The following is a 20172-nucleotide window of genomic DNA, read 5'->3' on the forward strand; positions in this document are numbered from 1 at the left end:
TCACATGTTCCTCTTCTCTCTCTTATTGTTATGTTTCCTTAAACTGATATGTTGGATTTCTTATACTGATTGTTTTGTTCTCACATTTTTGTTTTATTTGACAAAATATGAGCCATGCTTGCTTGAGTCTCAGTTCAAGAGTTGGTTTTCTGCTTATCAACCTGAATTAACGAAAGATGTTAGCAACATAGTGCTCATAATTTAATATTTGTGGTAATAGAGTACACATGTGGAAGCAATTACATGTTATTTTCTGTAATCCAATATTTAAACTACTAGTGAAAGGTTGTTAAAGGTATATTTGCAAATTTGAGGGACTCAGTGATCACCTATCACTTTAGTCAAGTAAGGATCATGTTCTTGGACCCTCAAGGGAGAGAATGTAAGTTGTGAGTGTCAAAGAACGAGTGCTCGCTGTTTCTTGACATACAAGCAACTCGGCCAATATGAGTTTATAGTTGAAGAAATCATGGAGCCTTATCTAGTTAGGTTTAGGAGTCCTTATTTAGTGCAATTAATCTTGAAAACCTTAATTAGTTGACAAAGAAATCATTACCATTTAGGACTCTTATGATACCCTAATTGATATGGAATGTCTCATATAATCAGCTAATAGGTCAGATTATAGGGATAGTCATTAATATATTAGGAAGTCCCTGCACTCACAGTAATCATCTTTGCTTTGTGCTAAACCCCATTTCCCTAGCAAAAGGACTTACGACTGCTTGAGTGGAGAAGACTCTCCATGGCAGGAGCTTCCTCAGGTAAGTTCTCCATTCATTCTACGTTTCATGCATGCTCATGGTTGTCGTTCTTAATGTGTCGTGTTTTAATATACGCCTTACAATGATACCTTAAATTCTAAAGTAGATAAAAGATGAAGGGCGAAGGTCTAATTTTTGATGTGCATGTTGGAGTGTTTTTACTCCTCAAGCTTTTAGTCTCATAGTTGGATAAGTGGTTTTGTGAAATTTCTTTTAAAACTTTGCCCTTTATTTATCAGCATCATTGCCTGCAATTAAGTTCCATATTCGCATAGCACCATATTGCCCAAAAACATGCCCATTAAGATAGAAAGGCTTACAACAGCCACAACAAGTTCCACAAATTTTAATTGCCAACCATCCAAATACTGCAAAGCACACTACACAAAGCAAGACAAAGGGACCACAAAGTAAACTTAGAATTACAATGAAACACTTATTTGAGAATACAAATTCACATCATTAACTTTGTGTTCGTTAAATTTAAGGAAAAGCTTGAATAACAGAATATTGGATAGCAGGAACAGGTGTGATAGTGTGTCCACTAAAGCCAGCCCCCCCAAGAACATATTCCCATTCCTTCAAGCTCCTTTCTTTGCCTTTGTTAGTATGGGCAATCATCACCATATCTAACATCAATTTCAGATTTGCTAGCTTCTTGTCTTCTTTCTCATATTTTTCGTCGATAACGGCATCTATGATGATCACCTTCCCCGTGTCCTTAGGAACGGCTTCCCGGCACTTTTTAAGGATACGAATGCAGTCATCGTCACCCCAGTTATGAAGAACCCCCTACAATCAACCAACTTGCACTGTGTATCATAACACGATTTTGTTGAGCAAGAAAATTTATAGCGAGATAATAAGAGAGCAAGGCTAGAAGAGCCACCCTTAACATTAATTTTTTTCTTCTCAAATTATGGCATTAGCAGACCACTTGATATGTGAAAGCTGACGTATTAATTAACATATGACGAATTCTATTAGTATTACCATAAACAAAAGTATAAATGCTTATTGCTTACCTTGATGATTACTGCATCAGCCTTTGGAACGCGATCAAACATGTCACCTCCAACATTCTCAACGCGATCACAATCCTGAGCAGCAGAGACAACATGCGGAAGATCAAAGTTAATGCCACGAATCCAAGGGCAACCCTCGACCAACAAGCGCAACATAGTCCCATTTCCCCCGCCGACATCTACTATTGTCTCAAGGCCTTTGAACACCTCTATACAACTTTTAATCACTGCAGGCACAGCTGCCTTTACATCACAAGTCATTGCATCATTGAAAAGCTTGCTGTGATCAGGATTGGCCGCACCAAAGCTCCATAAGTCCTCCCCATGTACTTCCTCAAACAATTGATTGCTAATATTTCCTCGAATTCGGGCACTTAAGCCGTGCCATGGTGCCAGCATTACCGGACTACTCTCCAGCAAGATCAGCGCCACCATGCTATTTTCTCCGGATTTCAGTAGCCGGTGAGACAGAGGTGTTTGTGCATAACCTTTGGAGCCTAATTGGTTTGTGGTTATTTCTTTGAATAATTTGAGGTGGACTAGTACCCTCATGACGCGGTAAAGGTGAGAAGGATCACAACTTAGAGCAGATGAGAGCTCTAAGAGTGTCATGGGGCTTCCATGGCTTTCAATTGCTTCAGCTATTCCGAGCTCAATGGCACATTTTACCACCGCGATTTCAACAAACCCAAAAACATATTTCCACACATCCACCTTGGCATGTTCTTCTTCCTCTTCCCATGTTAACACTCTTTGAGTATCTTCCATCTCTCTATGTGTGTGTGTCTTGGGCTATAAGCTAGCACTGTATATATAATATTTAGGAGAAGAGATTGCAGTTTATGCTTTGGTTAATTACATGTGATTAGCATTGATGTAACCCATCAATTTGATTGGGTTTTACCAAAGATTCAATTACTATATGTTTAATATAAATTTCCTATTATAAATAGTATATATCCCATGGAATCCTATGCGCGGTTGGTTCAAATCCTTTTCCACAATTGCTCAATCTTTGATACAATTTTTACCAAAGTATTAGGTACATAGGGAAAATGTGCTTGCTGAAAAAGTATGTGTTCTAAGAAAATTGGATTAGTGTAAATTAGTTAAGGCACTTTATATAAGCTGTAACATCAAGCTCCACAAGATACATGTGATGAGGTGGATGTTTTGGGAGTTTAGTAAATTAAAACAACAAAAAGGAAGGATCTATGTAGATACGGTACCGACTAGACATCACTAAATTGTAAATAAAGCTGATCAAAATAAAGCTGTTTCATGTTTAAAGGAAAATTATAACCGGTCCCCTCCCAATAATTTGTATATGCTATTTTGAACGGAAAGCACTTTTTCGACGATGCCTAGTGTCTGAAGAAAAGGGTTAAACTAAAATGCAATCAATGTAGATTTCGAAAGATTTGACCACTGAAACTTTTAGTCCCAAGGAGAATAGTTAGGCATAAACTACAAGAGGAGTGAAATAATAATGAATATATCAGTTCCTACAAATGAACCTGGTATTGGCGCCAAGTAACCGGAACAATAAATAAGCATAGATGCGCAGGGCTTTGTTACTTGACATCAGTTAATGTGATCGAGCTACACGTGTTCGGATTAGGGTTTGGTAAACTGAGTGCTTCATTCATTCACCAGCAGCTAGATTGTGGGGGAAAAAGAAATCAAAACGAGCATCTACTTTGTGCAACGGAGCAAGCTGAGCTTAATTAGCGTCTAGAAAATAACTGTTGAAATCAACTTCACGCTCACAGCCTCATATCAACATAGAAAGCCTTCTGTTGAGTTTTTATCATGACAAAAGTATGAAATAAATTTAATCTAAAACGTCGATATTCTTGGGCAAAGGAAATCCAATTTTGCTAATAATAACTCCAAACTGGTAGATCATAACGGTTCATGACGCATTACTATGAAAGCTTCTAACTAGGTAAATCAAATAGAACAATTACCGTAAGGCTAAGCTTTAAAAGAAAAGGAAAAGTTAAGTCGCCAAGTAGATCACGTTTTATCCTTTGTTTTTGTCTCAAAGGACATCAAAAGACAAAGCTAACGCAAAAAGACATTGGAAAAACTCATTTCCCAAAAATATTCCTACTGAGATAGAAAGGTACATAGCAGCCACAACTCATTTCATAAAATTTATTGCCAATCTTCGAAACACTACATACAGGTTACACAAAGCAAGAGTAATAGGTAATTAACTTAACAATTTTGACAATCTTACAAGTTTCAACAGGAAAAACACCACAAAGTAACTGGAAAAATACAAGGAAACACTTATTTGAGAATACAAATCCACACCCTTAACATTGTATTCTTTAAATTTAAGGAAAAGCTTGAATAACAGATTGGATGGTATGAATAGGTGTGATTGTGTGTCGACTAAAGCCAGCCTCCCCAAGAACATATTCCCATTCCTCCATGGTCCTTTCTTTGCCTGTGCCAGTATGGGCGATCATCACCATGTCCAGCATCAGTCTCGCCTTTTTTAACTTTGAGTTTGCTTTCTCATCTTTTTCGTCAATAACAGCTTCTACGATGATCACCTTCCCTTTGTCTATAGGAATAGCTTCCCTGCACTTCTTCAGGATACGGATGCAATCATCGTCTCCCCAGTCGTGAAGAACCCACTGCAAATGAAGAAAACGTAAATTAACGTAACATATCTTGTTGAGGAATAACCCTCTTTTTGAAACTTGTTTGTACCATACTTGACCAATCCCGAAATTACTGAGCACCGGTCAATGTTAGACCGTCAAGGACCCAGTAGAGTTTCCCTCCAACCAGGAGGCCAATCATAGCACGACACGTGTCAACATCAGAAGCCAATCACAACACAACACGTGGCAATGTCAAAACAAAGCTAGAAACTCTCTTTTATAAAAGGAGATCATTCTCCCACAATATTTCCTAATGTTATTTGTACTAAATCATTCACTAGTACTCACTAAAGGAGAGCTTGAACCTATGTACTTGTATAAACCCTTCACTATTAATGAAAACTCTTCTACTCCATGGACGTAGTCAATCCGGGTGAACCACGTATATCTTGTGTTTGCTTCCCTGTCTCTATCCATTTACATACTTATTCGCACTAGTGACCAAAGCAATCTAACGAAGGTCACAAACTTAACACTTTCTGTTGTACCAAAGTTCTCATTGATTTTGTGCATCAACATTTGGCCCCGTCTGTGGGAATGACACTTATTCCCACTCTCTTCAACTTTGTTAAGCTGGTTTCCACCATTCGTACACTCTCTTTTGACCAGGCATCCCTTTCCAACATGGGGAGCGAAGGATGCCACAGCACACAAAATGACACCCCTCTTGCACCTGGTGTGAAGCAACGAAGGAATGAACAAAAGAAGTTTGCTCTTCTGGCTAAAGTCGATGAGCTGGAAGCTCAGAACAACAAGATAGCAATGAAGAATGAGATCCTCCAAGAGCAGTATGAGAAGGTCTTCGAGATGCTCCACGAGGCTAGATATACTAAAACACACGAGCTCATCACCCCTGTGGAAGTCAACCATCAACTGGGTGCCCCCAACACGGAGGGTCATTTGCCCTCGGCATGGGTATTCCTGTTGAGGAGTAAGCTACTCATCGAAATGGCGACCAAGATAAGACTTCTCTCAACCCAGCTGCTTCGACCCGAAGCAGAAGGAGTGGAGGAAGACACCTCCTTACAGAATGAGTGGAAGGATCGAAAGCCGTCTTTCGCGACTGTCGAGACTTCCTAAAGCAACATCAAGACAATCCCATCCATGTAAGCTCGAAGATCAATGACCCAAGGGTCTTTGAAAGACTCGATCCCCTCTCATGTCCCAGGCCATCTACCAATTTGGGGAAGGGGAAACAAGTCATAAAGGAACACGAAGGTATAGGGGACTCAGAGATGTTCCAACATACATACCTTGGAAGTCAGTACAGCGAGTCCAGGGAAAAATCACATGCTCTTAATCAAACCTTCCTACTTCCAAGAAGAGATGGAGATTTACGAAAGAAGCTCCAGTAGTACATGACTCCACTCAGGACCCTCTTGTCCTACAGCTCCTTAAGGAAGTAAACAAGTTGAAGGCCGAACGATAAGCCGAGATACCTGATTGGAACCAACCTAGGCCTGACCCTTTTACAAAGAGGATCCTCGACACTCCTATCCAAGCAAAGACAAAGCAAAAGCTTGGCTTGTAACTCTATACTGGAAATGAGGACCCGATTGAACACCTTAACCTCTTTGAGTCCACCATGGCATACCGGATGCACACCGATGAATAGCGATGTCTTCTCTTCCTCTCCACCCTCTATGGCGGAGTTCTAATTGCCGTCTTCCACCTGAGACGGTAGACTCCGTTGAGGAATTAAGGAAACTGTTTGGTTCTCAACACATTTTGCCAGATCAATCACTTGCACTCTGCGGATGACTTGTACACTATTCGCTAGAAGCCAGACAAGTCATTATGTATGTATGCTGGCTGCTTCAGCTATGAGTATTCCCATTGTGCCGAGGCAAACGACAAGACTGCCCTCAAAGCCTTCACGGTAGGCCTACATGATTGTTTCTTCAAGTACATGATCAATGCCAACACTTGGAAGACTTACTCTGAGGTGATGGCATAGGCTTACAACCATGCCTCCGCCGAGGCAATGACATATCAAGGGAAACCCCTCACAGCCACCCCTTATCAACAAGTAGGGAGTGGAAACCAAATCCAACCAAATGAGAAGACCTCGACCTTCCAAACCGCAGCGATGCCTCCCCCTACCTTACTTAATACTTCGCCAAGTCAACAGACATATCAACCTCAGGGCAAAAGGAAAGATTTCCATCCTCACCAGTCTCATTTTAGTAAAAGGAGTAAGGGACACTATCGCGATAACCAAGGGTATCACCACAATAATGCCCGTCCTCAGGCAGTCAACACAGTGGGCTAAGCACGTGTCAGGACAGGCCCTACCTTGAGGTATGAGACATGCACATCCTTGAATGCCACATGCGTGGCCATTTACCCTAGCATAGCACACCTGATACCGAAGCCAATGCCAAGGCAGTCGGGTTACAACCCTACAAAGAACACGGGCACGTTTTGCTACTACCACAAGCATAACGACCATGACGGCGAGAAGTGTATCATTCTTCGTGATCATATTGAAGCTTTGGCAGGTGAAGGAAAAATTGATCGATTCTTTCTTCACTCGTCAAAGGATAATTGTAACCAACGTCAAGTGAATGTGATATATTCCATAACCGGCATCACACCTATATCTAAATCTTCCAATAGGGCCTTGAAAAACAGCGAACGAGCTTTAAGGCATGGCCACCAAGTGTTTCACGTGGAAGACATCAGGGGAGGCAAGTATCAAAAGCCTAACTGGGATCCAATATGTTTCTACCCTGAGGAAGAAAGAGGTATCATCTACCCTCACAACGACCCACTGATCGTGGAGGCTCACATAGCCAACTTTGAAGTACAACGAATCCTGGTAGACACAGGGGCTTCGGTCATATCATGTTTGCTGAAGCTTTCAGGGCACTTAATGTAGCTGAACACTTGCTTGATTGCTCGATTATCCTCCGATAAGGTTTTCCGGTGATATTGTGCAATATTTAGGGAGCATACACCTACCTTTCACCATTGGTACAGGGCCCTTACACAACTACCATTACCACTAACTTTCTGGTGGTTGATTGCCCAATGGCATACAATGTTATCATTGGACGCACAGGCATCAATGATCTCAAGGCCATGGTATCCACACATATGTTGTTGATGAAATTTCCAACCCTCTATGGCAATGGTTACATCAGAGGAAATCAACTTAGTGCACGGCCATGTTACAACACTTCGGTCAAGCAACAGCACCTGCCTGTGCCCAAGGAAACATTTTCTATACATGATCAAGTCATAAAGACTAGCCCGGACGAAGCCAACTTGGATCTTCACGGTGGCAACAGTCAACCTGACGATCCTCGAGATGACTCTTTCACCCAGCAAGCATAACCTGCTGAAGAGCTGGAGAAGGTTTCTATCTCAAAAGATTATCCAGATCGCATGGTGAAGATTGGCACCACTTTGTCACCACCTATTCGGTTGGCATTGATCTCTATTTTGCAAGAGAACACTGAGGTCTTCGCCTGGTCATACGAGGACATGCCAGGCATTTCGCCCGATATCATCTGTCATCGCTTAAGTATTGATCCTAAGACCAAGCTAGTGAGACAGAAGCAAAGATCTTATAACGCTGAATGGTACGAGGCAATGAAGACAAAAGTTGAAAAACTCAAAGGCATGGGCTTCGTCCACGAAGTCAATTATCCAACGTGGGTAGCAAATGTTGTCCTTGTTAAGAAGAATCTGACCAAGGAAAGTCTTCTGCTCCAAAAGGTCTTATAGAGAATGTGTGTCGATTACACCGACCTAAACAAAGAATGCCCGAATGATAGCTTTCCTCTTCCTCTCATAGACAGACTTATAGACTCTATGGCAGGGTGTGAACTCTTAAGCTTCATGGATGCTTACTCAGGATACAACCAAATCCTCATGAACCCTCCGGACTAAGAACACACAGCCTTCACTACTGACAGGGGACTATATTGCTATAAAGTCATGCCCTTCGGCCTAAAGAATGCAGGGGTGACTTATCAGAGACTAGTCAATTCGATGTTTGCCGAACAGATTGGGAAAAGCATGGAAGTTTACGTTGATGATATGCTAGTCAAGAGAAAACATGCTGACGTACACATCACCAACCTATCTGAAACTTTCACCATTCTAAAGAGGTATCGAATGAGGTTAAACTCCAACAAATGTGCCTTTGGCGTAGGCTCTAGCAAATTCTTAGACTTCATGATAAGCTAACGAGGCATTGAGGCTAATCTTGAGAAGATCAAAGCAATCCTTGACATGAAGGAACCAGTAACTTCAAAAGACATCCAGAGCGTTACCGGCAAGGTGGCAGCCTTAACTAGGTTCATCTTTAAAGCCACAGACAGATGTGCTCTTTTCTTCAAAACACTTAAAGGAAGTAAGAAGTACATTGCATGGACTGATGAATATGCCGAGGCATTCAAGAACCTCAAAGACTACATGAGTAAAGCCCATCTGCTCTCCAAACCTGAGATTAGTGACACTTTCATTATCTATATGTCGGTATCGGTTTCAGCAGTAAGTTCCGTTCTCATTCGAAATGATGGTAATGTCGAACGGCCTGTCTACTTTGCTAGCATGGCCTTACAAGATGCGGAGACACGATACTCCAACATTGAGAAATTGGCTCTAGTATTGGTCATGTCTGCTTGAAAACTTAACCCTTACTTCCAAGCACACTCCATCATCGTGCTTACCAATCATCATCTTTGACAGATACTCCAAAGTCCTGACACTTCAAGACGAATGATCAAATAGGCGATAACATTGGGTGAGTTTGACATCTCCTACCAACCAAAGCCAGCTAAGAAGGGCCAAGCAGTGGCAGACTTTATCGTCGACTTTACATATCATGTTAACATTGTTTCTACGCCTAAAGAAGTGGTTTCATTACCCTCGGAAGCTCAGAAAATAGAACCAACAGCCCCAACATGGAGTCTATATGTTGATGGCTCGTCCAACCAACAGGGTTGTATAGCAGGATTAGTCCTTACGACCTTTGACAAAGTGGCGATGGAGTATGCTCTTCGTTTCAAATTCAAGGCGTCGAATAATGAGGCCGAATATGAAGCCCTCCTAACAGGCTTACATTTGGCCAAACACCTTGGGGTTAAACAAATTGATATCTTAAGTGACTCCCAATTGGTGGTTAACCAGGTCACCAATAACTTTGACGCTAAAGATAGTTCTATGGCAGCATATCTGGCACAAACACAATTGTTGCTCAAGCACTTCCACTACCGGATCACCTAAACTCCTCGAGCGGCAAATAGTTATGCAGATGCTTTGGCTCACCTCGCCTTAGCGGTGGAAGACAAGATTTGGAGAAAAATTCAAGTCGAATTGTTGGCAGCACCAAGCACCATGGCTGCAGAAATGTGCAATTTACAATGGGGGGATAGTTGGATTACCCCGATTTATAGATTCCTTACTCATGGCACCCTTCCAAATGACAAAGTCCAAGCTAAGCAGATTCAATACAAGGCTACCCGTTACTTGATCATTAATGACCAACTCTACAAGCGGGGTTTCAACCTACCATACCTAAGATGCCTTACACCCGCAGAGGCAGAAACTATCCTTCGAGAAATACATGAAGGAGTCTGCGGAGATCATGCTGGATCTCGATCCCTAGCATACAAGGCTTTTCGCCAAGGATATTACTGGCCAACACTCCACCAAGATGCCATCAGAATATCCTGCTCATGTGATAAGTGTTAACGCTACGCAACTATTCTTCACTCCCCTCCCGAGCCGCTCACTCCTATGGTTAGCCCTTGGCCCTTCGCTCAATGGGGACTTGATTTGATCGGCCTAATGCTTGCAGGGAAGGGCAATGTCCGCTATGCAATCGTTGCAGTTGATTACTTCACAAAATGGGCCGAAGTTGAGCCCTTGACAACCATTACTGAGGCAAAAATAGAAAACTTCATATGGAAGAACATCCTTTGCAGATTCAGTATTCCCAATGCAATAGTCACTGACAACGGGCGACAGTTCAACAACAATAAGTTCAGGATGTTCTGCTCTAAGTTCAACATCAACTTATGTTTTGCCTCCCCACCTCATCCCCAGTCTAATGGACAAGTTGAAGCCATCAACAAAATAATCAAGCGAACTTTGAAAACCAACTTGGACAAGGCTAAAGGTTGTTGGCCATAATTTGTACCCCAAGTTCTTTGGTTATACCGCACTTCGTATCAGATATCAACAGGAGAAACCTCATTCTCACTTGCCTTTGGTACAGAGGCAGTTGTCCCAGTTGAGCTTGAGCAAGCAACGTTCCAAGTCCAGAACTACGTGCAAAGTGAAAATGACAAACAACTTACCCTCAACTTAGATCTAGTCGAGGAACACAGAAATCAGGCTCACTTGAGGAATGTCGCCTACAAGCAGCGCATCTTCAACTACTATGACTCAAGGGTCAAACCTCGTTCTTTCAAAGTGGGGGACTAGGTATTAAAGAAAAGATTACTCTGCGACAAAGTACCGAGTGAATGAACACTTAGTCCAAACTGGGATGGATCGTTTGAAGTTGTTGGCATCAGTCGCCCTAGCTCCTTTAAGCTTAGAAGCTCTAATGGCAAGACCCTTGGCCATCTATGGAACGCTGATCACTTGAAGTACTATTACAAGTAAACTCACATTGTACAAGTGTTAAGCTGCAACCATTCAGCATCATATGTAACGAAGACTATTTGGCATGAATTCAATAAAAAGCTGATTTAGACAACTTGGTCATAATCCTCTTACATTCCTAGCAATGAAACACTCGGGTTCAAAGCTTCAACATGAATTCTTCCAACATGAAACAAAGTCTAAGTATATGTCAACAAGACTATACAAATAAACGAACAGCTTCACAGTATATTCGTTCAATCATACATTCCAACACATTCATACATAAGCCAACTGTGCTTTGAAAGGGTTCAACATACTTTGTGTCATTCAACACTTGCTACAATATGCCTCGACACCTTGCCCTTATTCTCACCAACCAGGTGATGAAATGTGAAGAAGGAAGTCATCTTCATGCCACCAACCAGGTGATGAAATGTACAACCCGTACTCTCCTTCATGCTACCAACCAGGTGATGAAATGTACAACATGTACTCTAATATCATTTGGAAACTTGCCACTCATGCCACCAACCAGATGAAGAAGAGACTCATCTTCATGCCACCAACTAGGTGATGAAATGTATAACCCGTACTCTCCTTCATGCCACTAACCAGGTGATGAAATGTACAACTCATACTCTAATATCATTTGGCAACTTGCCATTCATACCACCAACCAAGTGAAGAAGGAACTCATCATCGTACCACCAACCAGGTGATGAAATGTGATGAAGGAACTCACCTTCGTACCACCAACCAAGTGATGAAGGCAACTCACCATTCATTCCACCTACCAGAAGACGAGTGGTACAACTTGTACATGTGAACTTCTAGCATTCACAAATAATCAAAAACCCTCAAGCTTGACAACTCAACTAGGGGAGCACTTATGCCCAACAAGAGTTATAGTCACTAACAAAGTCTTATTACAAACCAACTTCCATCCTCCATGAACAGGCAGACCTGCAAAAATGCTCAACCATTCCTCATATCTGAGAAGGCACTCCCAACGAAGCCTCTCGAAATACTCAGCTTTCTTCCCGCCCCCCCCCAATAATACCTACGCAAACCAGCCACACCAGAGTAAGAGTATCTCATATCATCAGGGTCAAAAGCAAGAGTATCCTATATCATGTTTTTCCCCGTCTTTTCATTTGCCTTTGTTTTTACCTGTAAGACAAAGAGAAAGAGAGCAATCAGTCAGCACTTGGAATCAAGCTTCCAGTCAAAAACTGACTGCCTGGAACCCCTTGCCTAATTATTTACCTGGCATTGCTCTTGAGTACTCATCTTCAACATCTTATGCTTCCAGAAAAGATACCACATCTGCCTGAGGAACAGATAGGGCAAGTGAGAAGTATACAAGGAAGCATGTGAAGACAAACGCAACAGAACACATGCCGATTCATCTATTACTTTGTCAATAGCAAAGGTATCCCATATCATCAAGGTCGAACGCACTCTTGATTTGATGGACTTGTTTTGACCCTTAAATTCTTGAGTCGGCCTTATACTCTTGAGGAAACCAGAAAACCCTCCAGCCCAGTTCAAGAATAAGCCTGTGAAAAGTTACTTTTTCAAAAGCAAAAGTATCTCATATCATCTCTTCTCATTTTTCTTCTCTTTATCCTTCCTGCTGCCTGCAAGATAGGGAGAATGAGAACAATCAACCTGAACTCGAAATCAAATTTCTGATATGGGATTGATTGCTGGGAGCTCTGATTGCTTACCTTGTCTGTCACCTCTTTCAGCATATCTGCTAGCTCGATGACTTGGGGGACTCCTACTACATGGTTTGTATCGTGCTTGACCAAGCCTGAAACTACAAGTAAGCTTCAAGTGAAATTGATACATTACCTTGTGCATCTCCACCGATTAAAGATACCACCCCTGGATGGAGGAAGTGTCACATCTACGTATGAGACAGATAAGGCAAGTGAAAACAATACCACACTTCGGTACTTAGAAGTTTCGTGATTACTCAGTGACTTGGATCTTGCAAGTCCCCAACCGAGGAGCTTCCCTCACTCGGGAACTTAAGGGAGCACTGTTTGTACCATACTTGACCAATCCCGAAACTACTGAGCACCGATTAACGTTATATCGTCAAGGACCCAGAAGAGTTTCCCTCCAACCAGGAGGCCAATCACAGCATGACACTTGTCGACATCATAAGCTAATCATAGCGCGACACGTGTCAACATCAGAAGCCAATCACAAAATGACACGTGTCAATGTCAAAACAAAGCTAGAAACTCTCTTCTATAAAAGAAGATCATTCTCCCACAATATTTCCTATGTCATTTGTACTAAATCATTCATTAGTACTCACTAAAGGAGAGCTTGAACCTATGTACTTGTGTAAACCCTTCACAATTAATGAGAACTCATCTACTCCGTGGACGTAGCCAATCTGGGTGAACCACGTACATCTTGTGTTTGCTTCCCTGTCTCTATCCATTTACATACTTATCCACACTAGTGACCGGAGCAATCTAGCGAAGGTCACAAACTTAACACTTTCTGTTGTACCAAAGTCCCCACTGATTTTGTGCATCAACAAAACTCATGATGTGTTAATAAATAATATATATATGATCTTAATAAGTAAGCATTACGGACACATCATGTGATTAACGAATACGTCAATTTAGATCTAACATTTCTTTTCTCTGTCTTTCTTTGTCGGACCATTCTTTATTCCTCTTTATCATGATTTAAATATTTAATTTACAAACTATAAACACTAACCTTGATAATTATAGCATCAGCCTTCGGAACACAATCAAACATGTTGCCTCCAACATATTCAATGCGGTCAGGCTTCTGAGCATCAGAGACAACATGAGGAAGATCAAAGTTGATGCCTTGAATCCAAGGACAAGCCTCAACCAACAAGCGCAATGTAGTCTCATTACCCCCTCCCACATCTACTAGTGTGCCAACCCCTTTGAACACCTTTACACAGCTTTTAACCAATGCAGGCACAGCCAACCTTGCATCACAAGCCATTGCTTCATTGAAGAGTTTGTTGTGATCAGGGTTGGCCACGCCAAAGCTCCATAGGTCCTTACCGTGTAGTTCCTCAAACACTGGATTCCTAAGATTTCCTTGAACTCGGGAACTTAGGCTGTGCCATGGTGCCAACATTGTCGGACTACTCTCCAGCAAGATCAGTTCCGCCATGCTATTTTCTCCAGATTTCAATAATAAGCGGGACAAAGGTGTTTGTGCATAACTTTTGGAGCCTAATTGGATTGTGGTTTGTTCTTTGAATATTTTGAGATGTACTAGAACCCTCATGATGCGGTAAATGTGAGAAGGATCGCATCTTAAAGCAGAAGAGAGCTCTAAGAGGGTCATGGGGCTTCCACGGGTTTCAATTGCTTCAGCTATCCCGAGCTCAATAGCACATTTTATCACTACGATTTCAACGAACCCGAACACATATTTCCATACATCCACCTTCACATGTTCTTCTTCCTCTTCCCATGTTAACACACTTTGATTATCCTCCATCTCTCTATGTCTGTGTCTCTTCGGCTATAAGCTAGCACGGTATATATAATAGGCTTTTTATTCAAAACGGTCCCTGAGATTTGCATCATCCATAAGTTTGGTCCCTGAGATTTAAAATCAATAGAAGTAGTCCCTGAGATTGTCCACCATCCATGATTTTGGTCCTTCCACTGAAGCTTTTGGCCGGAAGTTTGGGCAATTTCAAAGCTTCATAACTCAATCGTTTCTTAACCAAATTCGACTCATAATACATCAAAATGAAGATAGGAAAGAGTAGAATAAGATTATATCTATTTGGAAGCCCAATGATTGCCGGAGATGGTCAGAAAATAGCCTCAAAGTTGACTGGTTCGAGGGAAAACTGGAAAACTTGCCGGAAACTTGCCGAAAACTGGGTAAACTTTAAACATTCATAACTTCTTCAATACTCAACGAAATCAAGTGATTCAAAAACAAAAATCATACTTAGCAATGAGAAGAAGAGAATGGTACCTTTTTCAACTACTAACTCGCCGTGGTTTGGCCGGAAAACAGCTCGAAAGTGGCTGTTGAAAAATGAGTCAGCAACTTTCGAGCCGTTTTTCAGCCAAACCACGGCTATTTAGCCATTTAAAAAGGTACCATTCTCTTCTTCTCGTCGAGAAGTATGATTTTTGTTTTTGAATCACTTAATTTTGTTGAGTATTGAAGAAGTTATGAACGTTTAAAGTTTACCCAGTTTTCGGCGAGTTTTCAGTTTTCCCTCGGACCAGTCAATTTTGAGGCTATTTTCCGACCATCTTCGGCAACCATTGGGCTTCCAAATAGATATAATCTTATTCTATACTTTCCTATCTTCATTTTGATATATTACGGGTCGAATTTGGTTAAAAAACGATTGAATTACGAAGCTTTGAAAATTTCCCAAACTTCCAGCCAAAAGCTTCAGCGGAAGGACCAAAATCATGGATGGTGGACAATCTTAGGGACTACTTCTATTGATTTTAAATCTCAATGACCAAACTTATGGATGATGCAAATCTCATGGACCATTTTGAATAAAAAGCCTATATAATATTTAGGATAAGAGATTGCAGTTTTAATGCTACTCTAAGCTATTGGACTTCCACTAAAACCAATTGGACATAATAGAAGCCTAATAGTTTAGAGTCGCGTCAATTAGTAGAAGCCAAATAGTTTAGAGTCACGTCAAGTTTACTCTTTGGTTAATTACATGTGATTAGAGTTGATGTAATCCATGAATTTCAAACAAAGATTCAATTACTCAATATTTAATATAAATATTGTTATTATAAATGTATCCTGTGGAATCCTATGCGCGATTTATTCAAATCCTTTTCTTCAATTATTCAATCTTTGAAACAGTATTTTTTTCAAAAAGTACTAGATACATGTGGAAAACGTGCTTGCTTTAAGTATCTGATCCCACAATGTTGGATTAGTGGAAATTAGATAAGACACTTAGTGGAAATTAGATAAGACACTTTATCCAAGCCGTAACATCGATCAAGCTCCACAAGATATATGTGTTGAGGAAGATGTTTTGGGAGTTTAGTAAAATAAAACAATAAAAAGGTGTTTGCATAACTTTTGGAGCCTAATTGGATTGTGGTTTTTTCTTTTAATATTGTTAGACGTACTAGAACTTTCATGATGCTAAAGGCGAGAAGGACCGCATCTTAGAGCAGACGGTACTAGAAAATAGTCCTTGCCCTTCGAAATGTGGCCCGGTGAACCACATTTCGTGGGGTTAAGCAATTCTACCGGACGAAACCTTCATTTGATCGAGCAAATCTGATCAATATTTAGAGTTTTGCCAAAGTCGTTACACGGCGAAAAGTTTTCGTGGGGCAAGGATCAAATTGTCAAGCAAATTTTTTGTCGGTGGATTTCTTATAGGTCAATGTGACCCTTTGCCCAACGGTATAAACACTTTGTCCGACGACACGTTTCATCTAGTCGGGCGGTGGGCTAGCGCCTAACGCCTAGACGGTTTAGTCGGATTTAGGTAAATTTCTTATATATCTTGTAAATAAGTGCATATTAACATTTCCAAAAAATTATACTTATATGAAATTCGTGGATAAGATAATAAAATAATGATAAAATACAAAAAAAAAAGTATCTAACAAATCCAAAATTTAAAAACACATTAAGCATATATGCCATATAACTTAAAGCATTTTGAATGATTATATCTAATTTTTAAAAAATAAAAGTAATAATATTGGGTTTGATGGTTCATAATAAACAGAAAATTTTGATGTCAATATGGTGGTTCATAATAATATTTTTTAGAGATCATATTAATTTATGTTGAATTTAAAGAGAAATAAAGGTGTTAAATATGTGGATGTGGAAAGGGCACACCCATCATTACCATCAATTTATGTCAAATATGTGGATGTGGACGCATGGGAACTCTGCAATCTACACCAAGACTTAATAGTGACATCTTCAACCCGACACACCCATCATTTTTTAGGAGAAAAAACAAGGAACCGAACTGATAGCCTATGGCTTTTTACACAAAGCAAGCAATTTGATGCTAGCTGTTCAAATTTGATTGGAGAGAAACTAAGAAAAAAAATTAAATAAGAAGAGTGTGTGGTCACGTGGTGTGAAAGGAAGAGAGAGAACGTCTTCGTCTTTCCTCTTCCGCCAAATCGAGCGAGAACCAGAAGAAACCCAGAAAAATGCAGCTGATCTGTATTCTTGAAAACATAACAAAACTGAAATTCCTAGACCGCATAGGCCACTCAGTCACCCGTCTAGGCCACCCAAGGGCCGCCCAGGCTGTCTCGGCGGCCGCCTAATCCTTGTCCCGATTTTGCTCCCGATTTTGCGTTAATCCCCTCGGCCGACCACCGCCCAACGCCTAAGCGGCCGTCTAGGCCGATTTTTAGAACACTGGTGTGTAGGGTTGGAAAAAATTCTCGAAAATCCTAATCCTGACCGAACCCAAATCAAAACCAACCTGAACTTTTCAATTTTTAAACATATTTGGTTCGACTTTTATCCGGAACCATCCAGTTCGGTTTGAAACTTGGTTTAGAGCTTGTGAATTTTTGGTTCAACCGAACCGAACCAAAATTTATATATTTAAATATAACGTAAGCTAATTACCTCAAAAAATGAAGCTAGATGGGCAAGAACCCATGACATCCGATCTTAGCCACTGAGCCAGCTTTCAACTTTTGCTATCATAATATAACATATATATTTATAGGAGTATTATCCACACACTCATTTTACTTCACACACACCCTTTGTTATATTTTGTTTTTTGATATTTTTCAATTCATCTGATCCGACGGCCGAAAATTAGAAGGGTGTGTGAGAAATAAAAAATGATGTGAATATCACACCCCATATTTATATTGTTGGATAATTATTAGTTACGACATTTTTCAAACCCTAGTCGTCACTCTCTCATGATTTCACTTAGCCGTCAACCATCTTTTCCTTTTGAACAATACTTAGCTACTCAAATATGTAGGAACTCCTACTCAAAACTCTTAGTATTTTAATCACATAGCTTTGTACTTATAATCAGAACCGTTTATATTATGATCACAATGTAAAGATCAACTCCGCAAAAAATAAATTAAAATTAAGGTCGTTTAGTCAATCTATTGTAGCAAATACATAGGTGGCTTATAATGTTTTTACCAATACCGTTCATTTGTTTTTAAACAGTTTGATAACTAAACGACTAATTTTAATTAATTTTTTGCAAGGTGATTTTTACTCGATAATTTATAATATGAATGGTTCTGATTATAAACACGAAATTTTATAAATTGACAATGAATAATTTTGAGAAATTTTAAGTAAGAATTTCTACTTATCTTTGAGTAGCTAAGTATTGTTATTTCCCTTTATACTATTTTATCACTTTCTCACGATTTCACTTAGCCGTCAACCATTTTTTCCTTTGATGCTTTCTCTCTCTCTCTCTCTCTCTCAAGATTTCACTCAGTTGCAACATGCATCTTCTTTCTCAAACTCTTTTTCTCCCTATGTAGTTCAGCCGCAACAACTCAACTCACCCCTCTCTCTGCTATCCTTTCACTCACCTCTCTCTCATCTCCCTTCATTCGCCTCACATTCTATTCCCTTAAAGAATTGGAATTTGTGGTGCAACTGCTGGAGATTGGGCATTTGAAGGAAGCTGAAGGACTAGGGGTATCTTGTTTTTGAATTACGGTTCGATATAGGGATTTACAAATTGGGATTTGGGATAAATTTTTTATTTAGGGTTTTAATTTTGTTGATCACCAATTTGAGAGTAGGTTAGATGTGCTGCGCAGTTTGCGACCAGTTCGGTCAATTCAGAAGTGCACTAGTATGTATTTATTGTTTGCGATGAACGTGGCTAAGTTTGGATCGTGCAAAATCATGTTCTCTCCCTTTATGCTTCCAATTTGAGAGTTGGTTAGATGTTTCAAATATCGTCGTGCATTTGGGGAATCTAGGGATATCCTGCCGAATTTTTTACCATCAGAAATAGTTGTGTGAATCGCAAACCACAACACAAAAAATGCACTTTATGGGATAGGATCATTACGGGAGGCATAAGGGGGCGCTCAAACGTGTGTCAAATTATTATGATGACTAAATTCTCCGAAAAAAGGCACAATGGACAGAGAGTGGATCAAGCTGCAAGGTAGAAGTTGTGATCAATACTTGTATGGGATTGACAAATTTATTCAATTTGCAAGCAACCCTTGCAGTGCTTAGAATCGTATGAGGTGTCTGTGCATGAAATGTAACAACTGTGTTTGGATGACACTAGACGAAAACCAATATCATTTGTATATGAATGGGGTGGTACACACTTACTCTAATTGGACTTATCATGGAGAATCACCCGTTACAATGTGAACATCTTCCTGCAGTGGGCACTTAGGCATGAACCCTCTTCATATGGCCTTGTTGATGACGACAAGTGATATTGAATGATATTTACCCTAATGCTTCGCTCAATATGGACAAAGATTCGTCCACAGATACAATAAATTGTTGAAAGAGGTTCAACGAGAAAGCATAGTGTACCATGACCAACCGGAACTACAATATGATGCTACAGATTGTTAAACGTATGCTTCTGAAACCAATTCATTGCTTCTAAATCATTCTGGCATGAAGAAGACGATGATCTCGAGTTGAGATATGACAAGATCCATGCATGCAAAAACAGTTGTGTATTGTTTTACGGTTAATTCAAGAAGTTAGACAATTGTCCCAAGTGCAATGAGCCGAGATATGTCCAATGTTTCTTTAGAAAGGAAAAACGCCAAAGAAAATTAAAAAAGAACAGAAAAGAAGAAAACCAGCACGACAATGGGGCAGGGGAGAAGCGGCTTGTGGCTGCGGGAAGGGAACTACGGAGGAGGTGGGGAAGGGATGGCAGACTGGGCACTAAATTGGCGAATCTAACTCGAAGGAAGTTAATGATTTTCGTTTTCAAACTCAAGGAGAAAACTGTAGATACTTGAACTTCAACAGTTCTCTGAAGGAGCGTGTCAAAATCCAATGCTATTTCATACCGGATTTACAGAAGCTGGATCGAGC

The 20172-nt window shown here is 40.4% G+C and overlaps 2 protein-coding genes across 3 annotated transcripts; both read right to left on the reverse strand.

Moving 5' to 3' along the window:
* Positions 1-1046: 1046 nt before the first annotated feature.
* On the reverse strand, positions 1047-2725 carry LOC103422175 (acetylserotonin O-methyltransferase-like). 2 transcript variants are annotated; one of them, XM_008360210.4, is made up of 2 exons: positions 1790-2725; positions 1047-1556 (listed from the first exon to the last, which is right to left on the reverse strand). In XM_008360210.4, the coding sequence occupies exons 1-2, from the start codon at positions 2555-2557 to the stop codon at positions 1248-1250; spliced, it is 1077 nt and encodes a 358-aa protein (XP_008358432.1). In that variant the 5' UTR covers positions 2558-2725; the 3' UTR covers positions 1047-1247. The 2 variants fall into 2 exon arrangements, with proteins under 2 accessions (XP_008358432.1, XP_028958050.1); XM_029102217.2 differs by having other exon boundaries at positions 1047-1576; positions 1790-2634.
* A 1197-nt stretch (positions 2726-3922) lies between these two features.
* LOC103409070 (acetylserotonin O-methyltransferase-like) lies at positions 3923-14628 on the reverse strand. The gene is made up of 2 exons (XM_029102218.2): positions 13828-14628; positions 3923-4440 (listed from the first exon to the last, which is right to left on the reverse strand). The coding sequence occupies exons 1-2, from the start codon at positions 14593-14595 to the stop codon at positions 4135-4137; spliced, it is 1074 nt and encodes a 357-aa protein (XP_028958051.1). The 5' UTR covers positions 14596-14628; the 3' UTR covers positions 3923-4134.
* Between the last annotated feature and the right edge of the window lie 5544 nt (positions 14629-20172).

Source organism: Malus domestica, chromosome 05 (genome assembly GCF_042453785.1).
Source record: "Malus domestica chromosome 05, GDT2T_hap1".
Taxonomy (NCBI): domain Eukaryota; kingdom Viridiplantae; phylum Streptophyta; class Magnoliopsida; order Rosales; family Rosaceae; genus Malus; species Malus domestica.

What these genes read in the sequence shown, in the direction of transcription:
- LOC103422175 (XM_008360210.4), bottom strand. Translation starts at nt 2,557, where the DNA reads ATGGAAGATACTCAAAGAGTGTTAACATGGGAAGAGGAAGAAGAACAT. An exon ending in CTGATGCAGTAATCATCAAG is followed by an intron (nt 1,557 to 1,789) that starts GTAAGCAATAAG and finishes GGTTGATTGTAG; the next exon opens with GGGGTTCTTCATAACTGGGG.
- LOC103409070 (XM_029102218.2), bottom strand. Translation starts at nt 14,595, where the DNA reads ATGGAGGATAATCAAAGTGTGTTAACATGGGAAGAGGAAGAAGAACAT. An exon ending in CTGATGCTATAATTATCAAG is followed by an intron (nt 4,441 to 13,827) that starts GTTAGTGTTTAT and finishes CTTCATTTGCAG; the next exon opens with TGGGTTCTTCACGACTGGGG.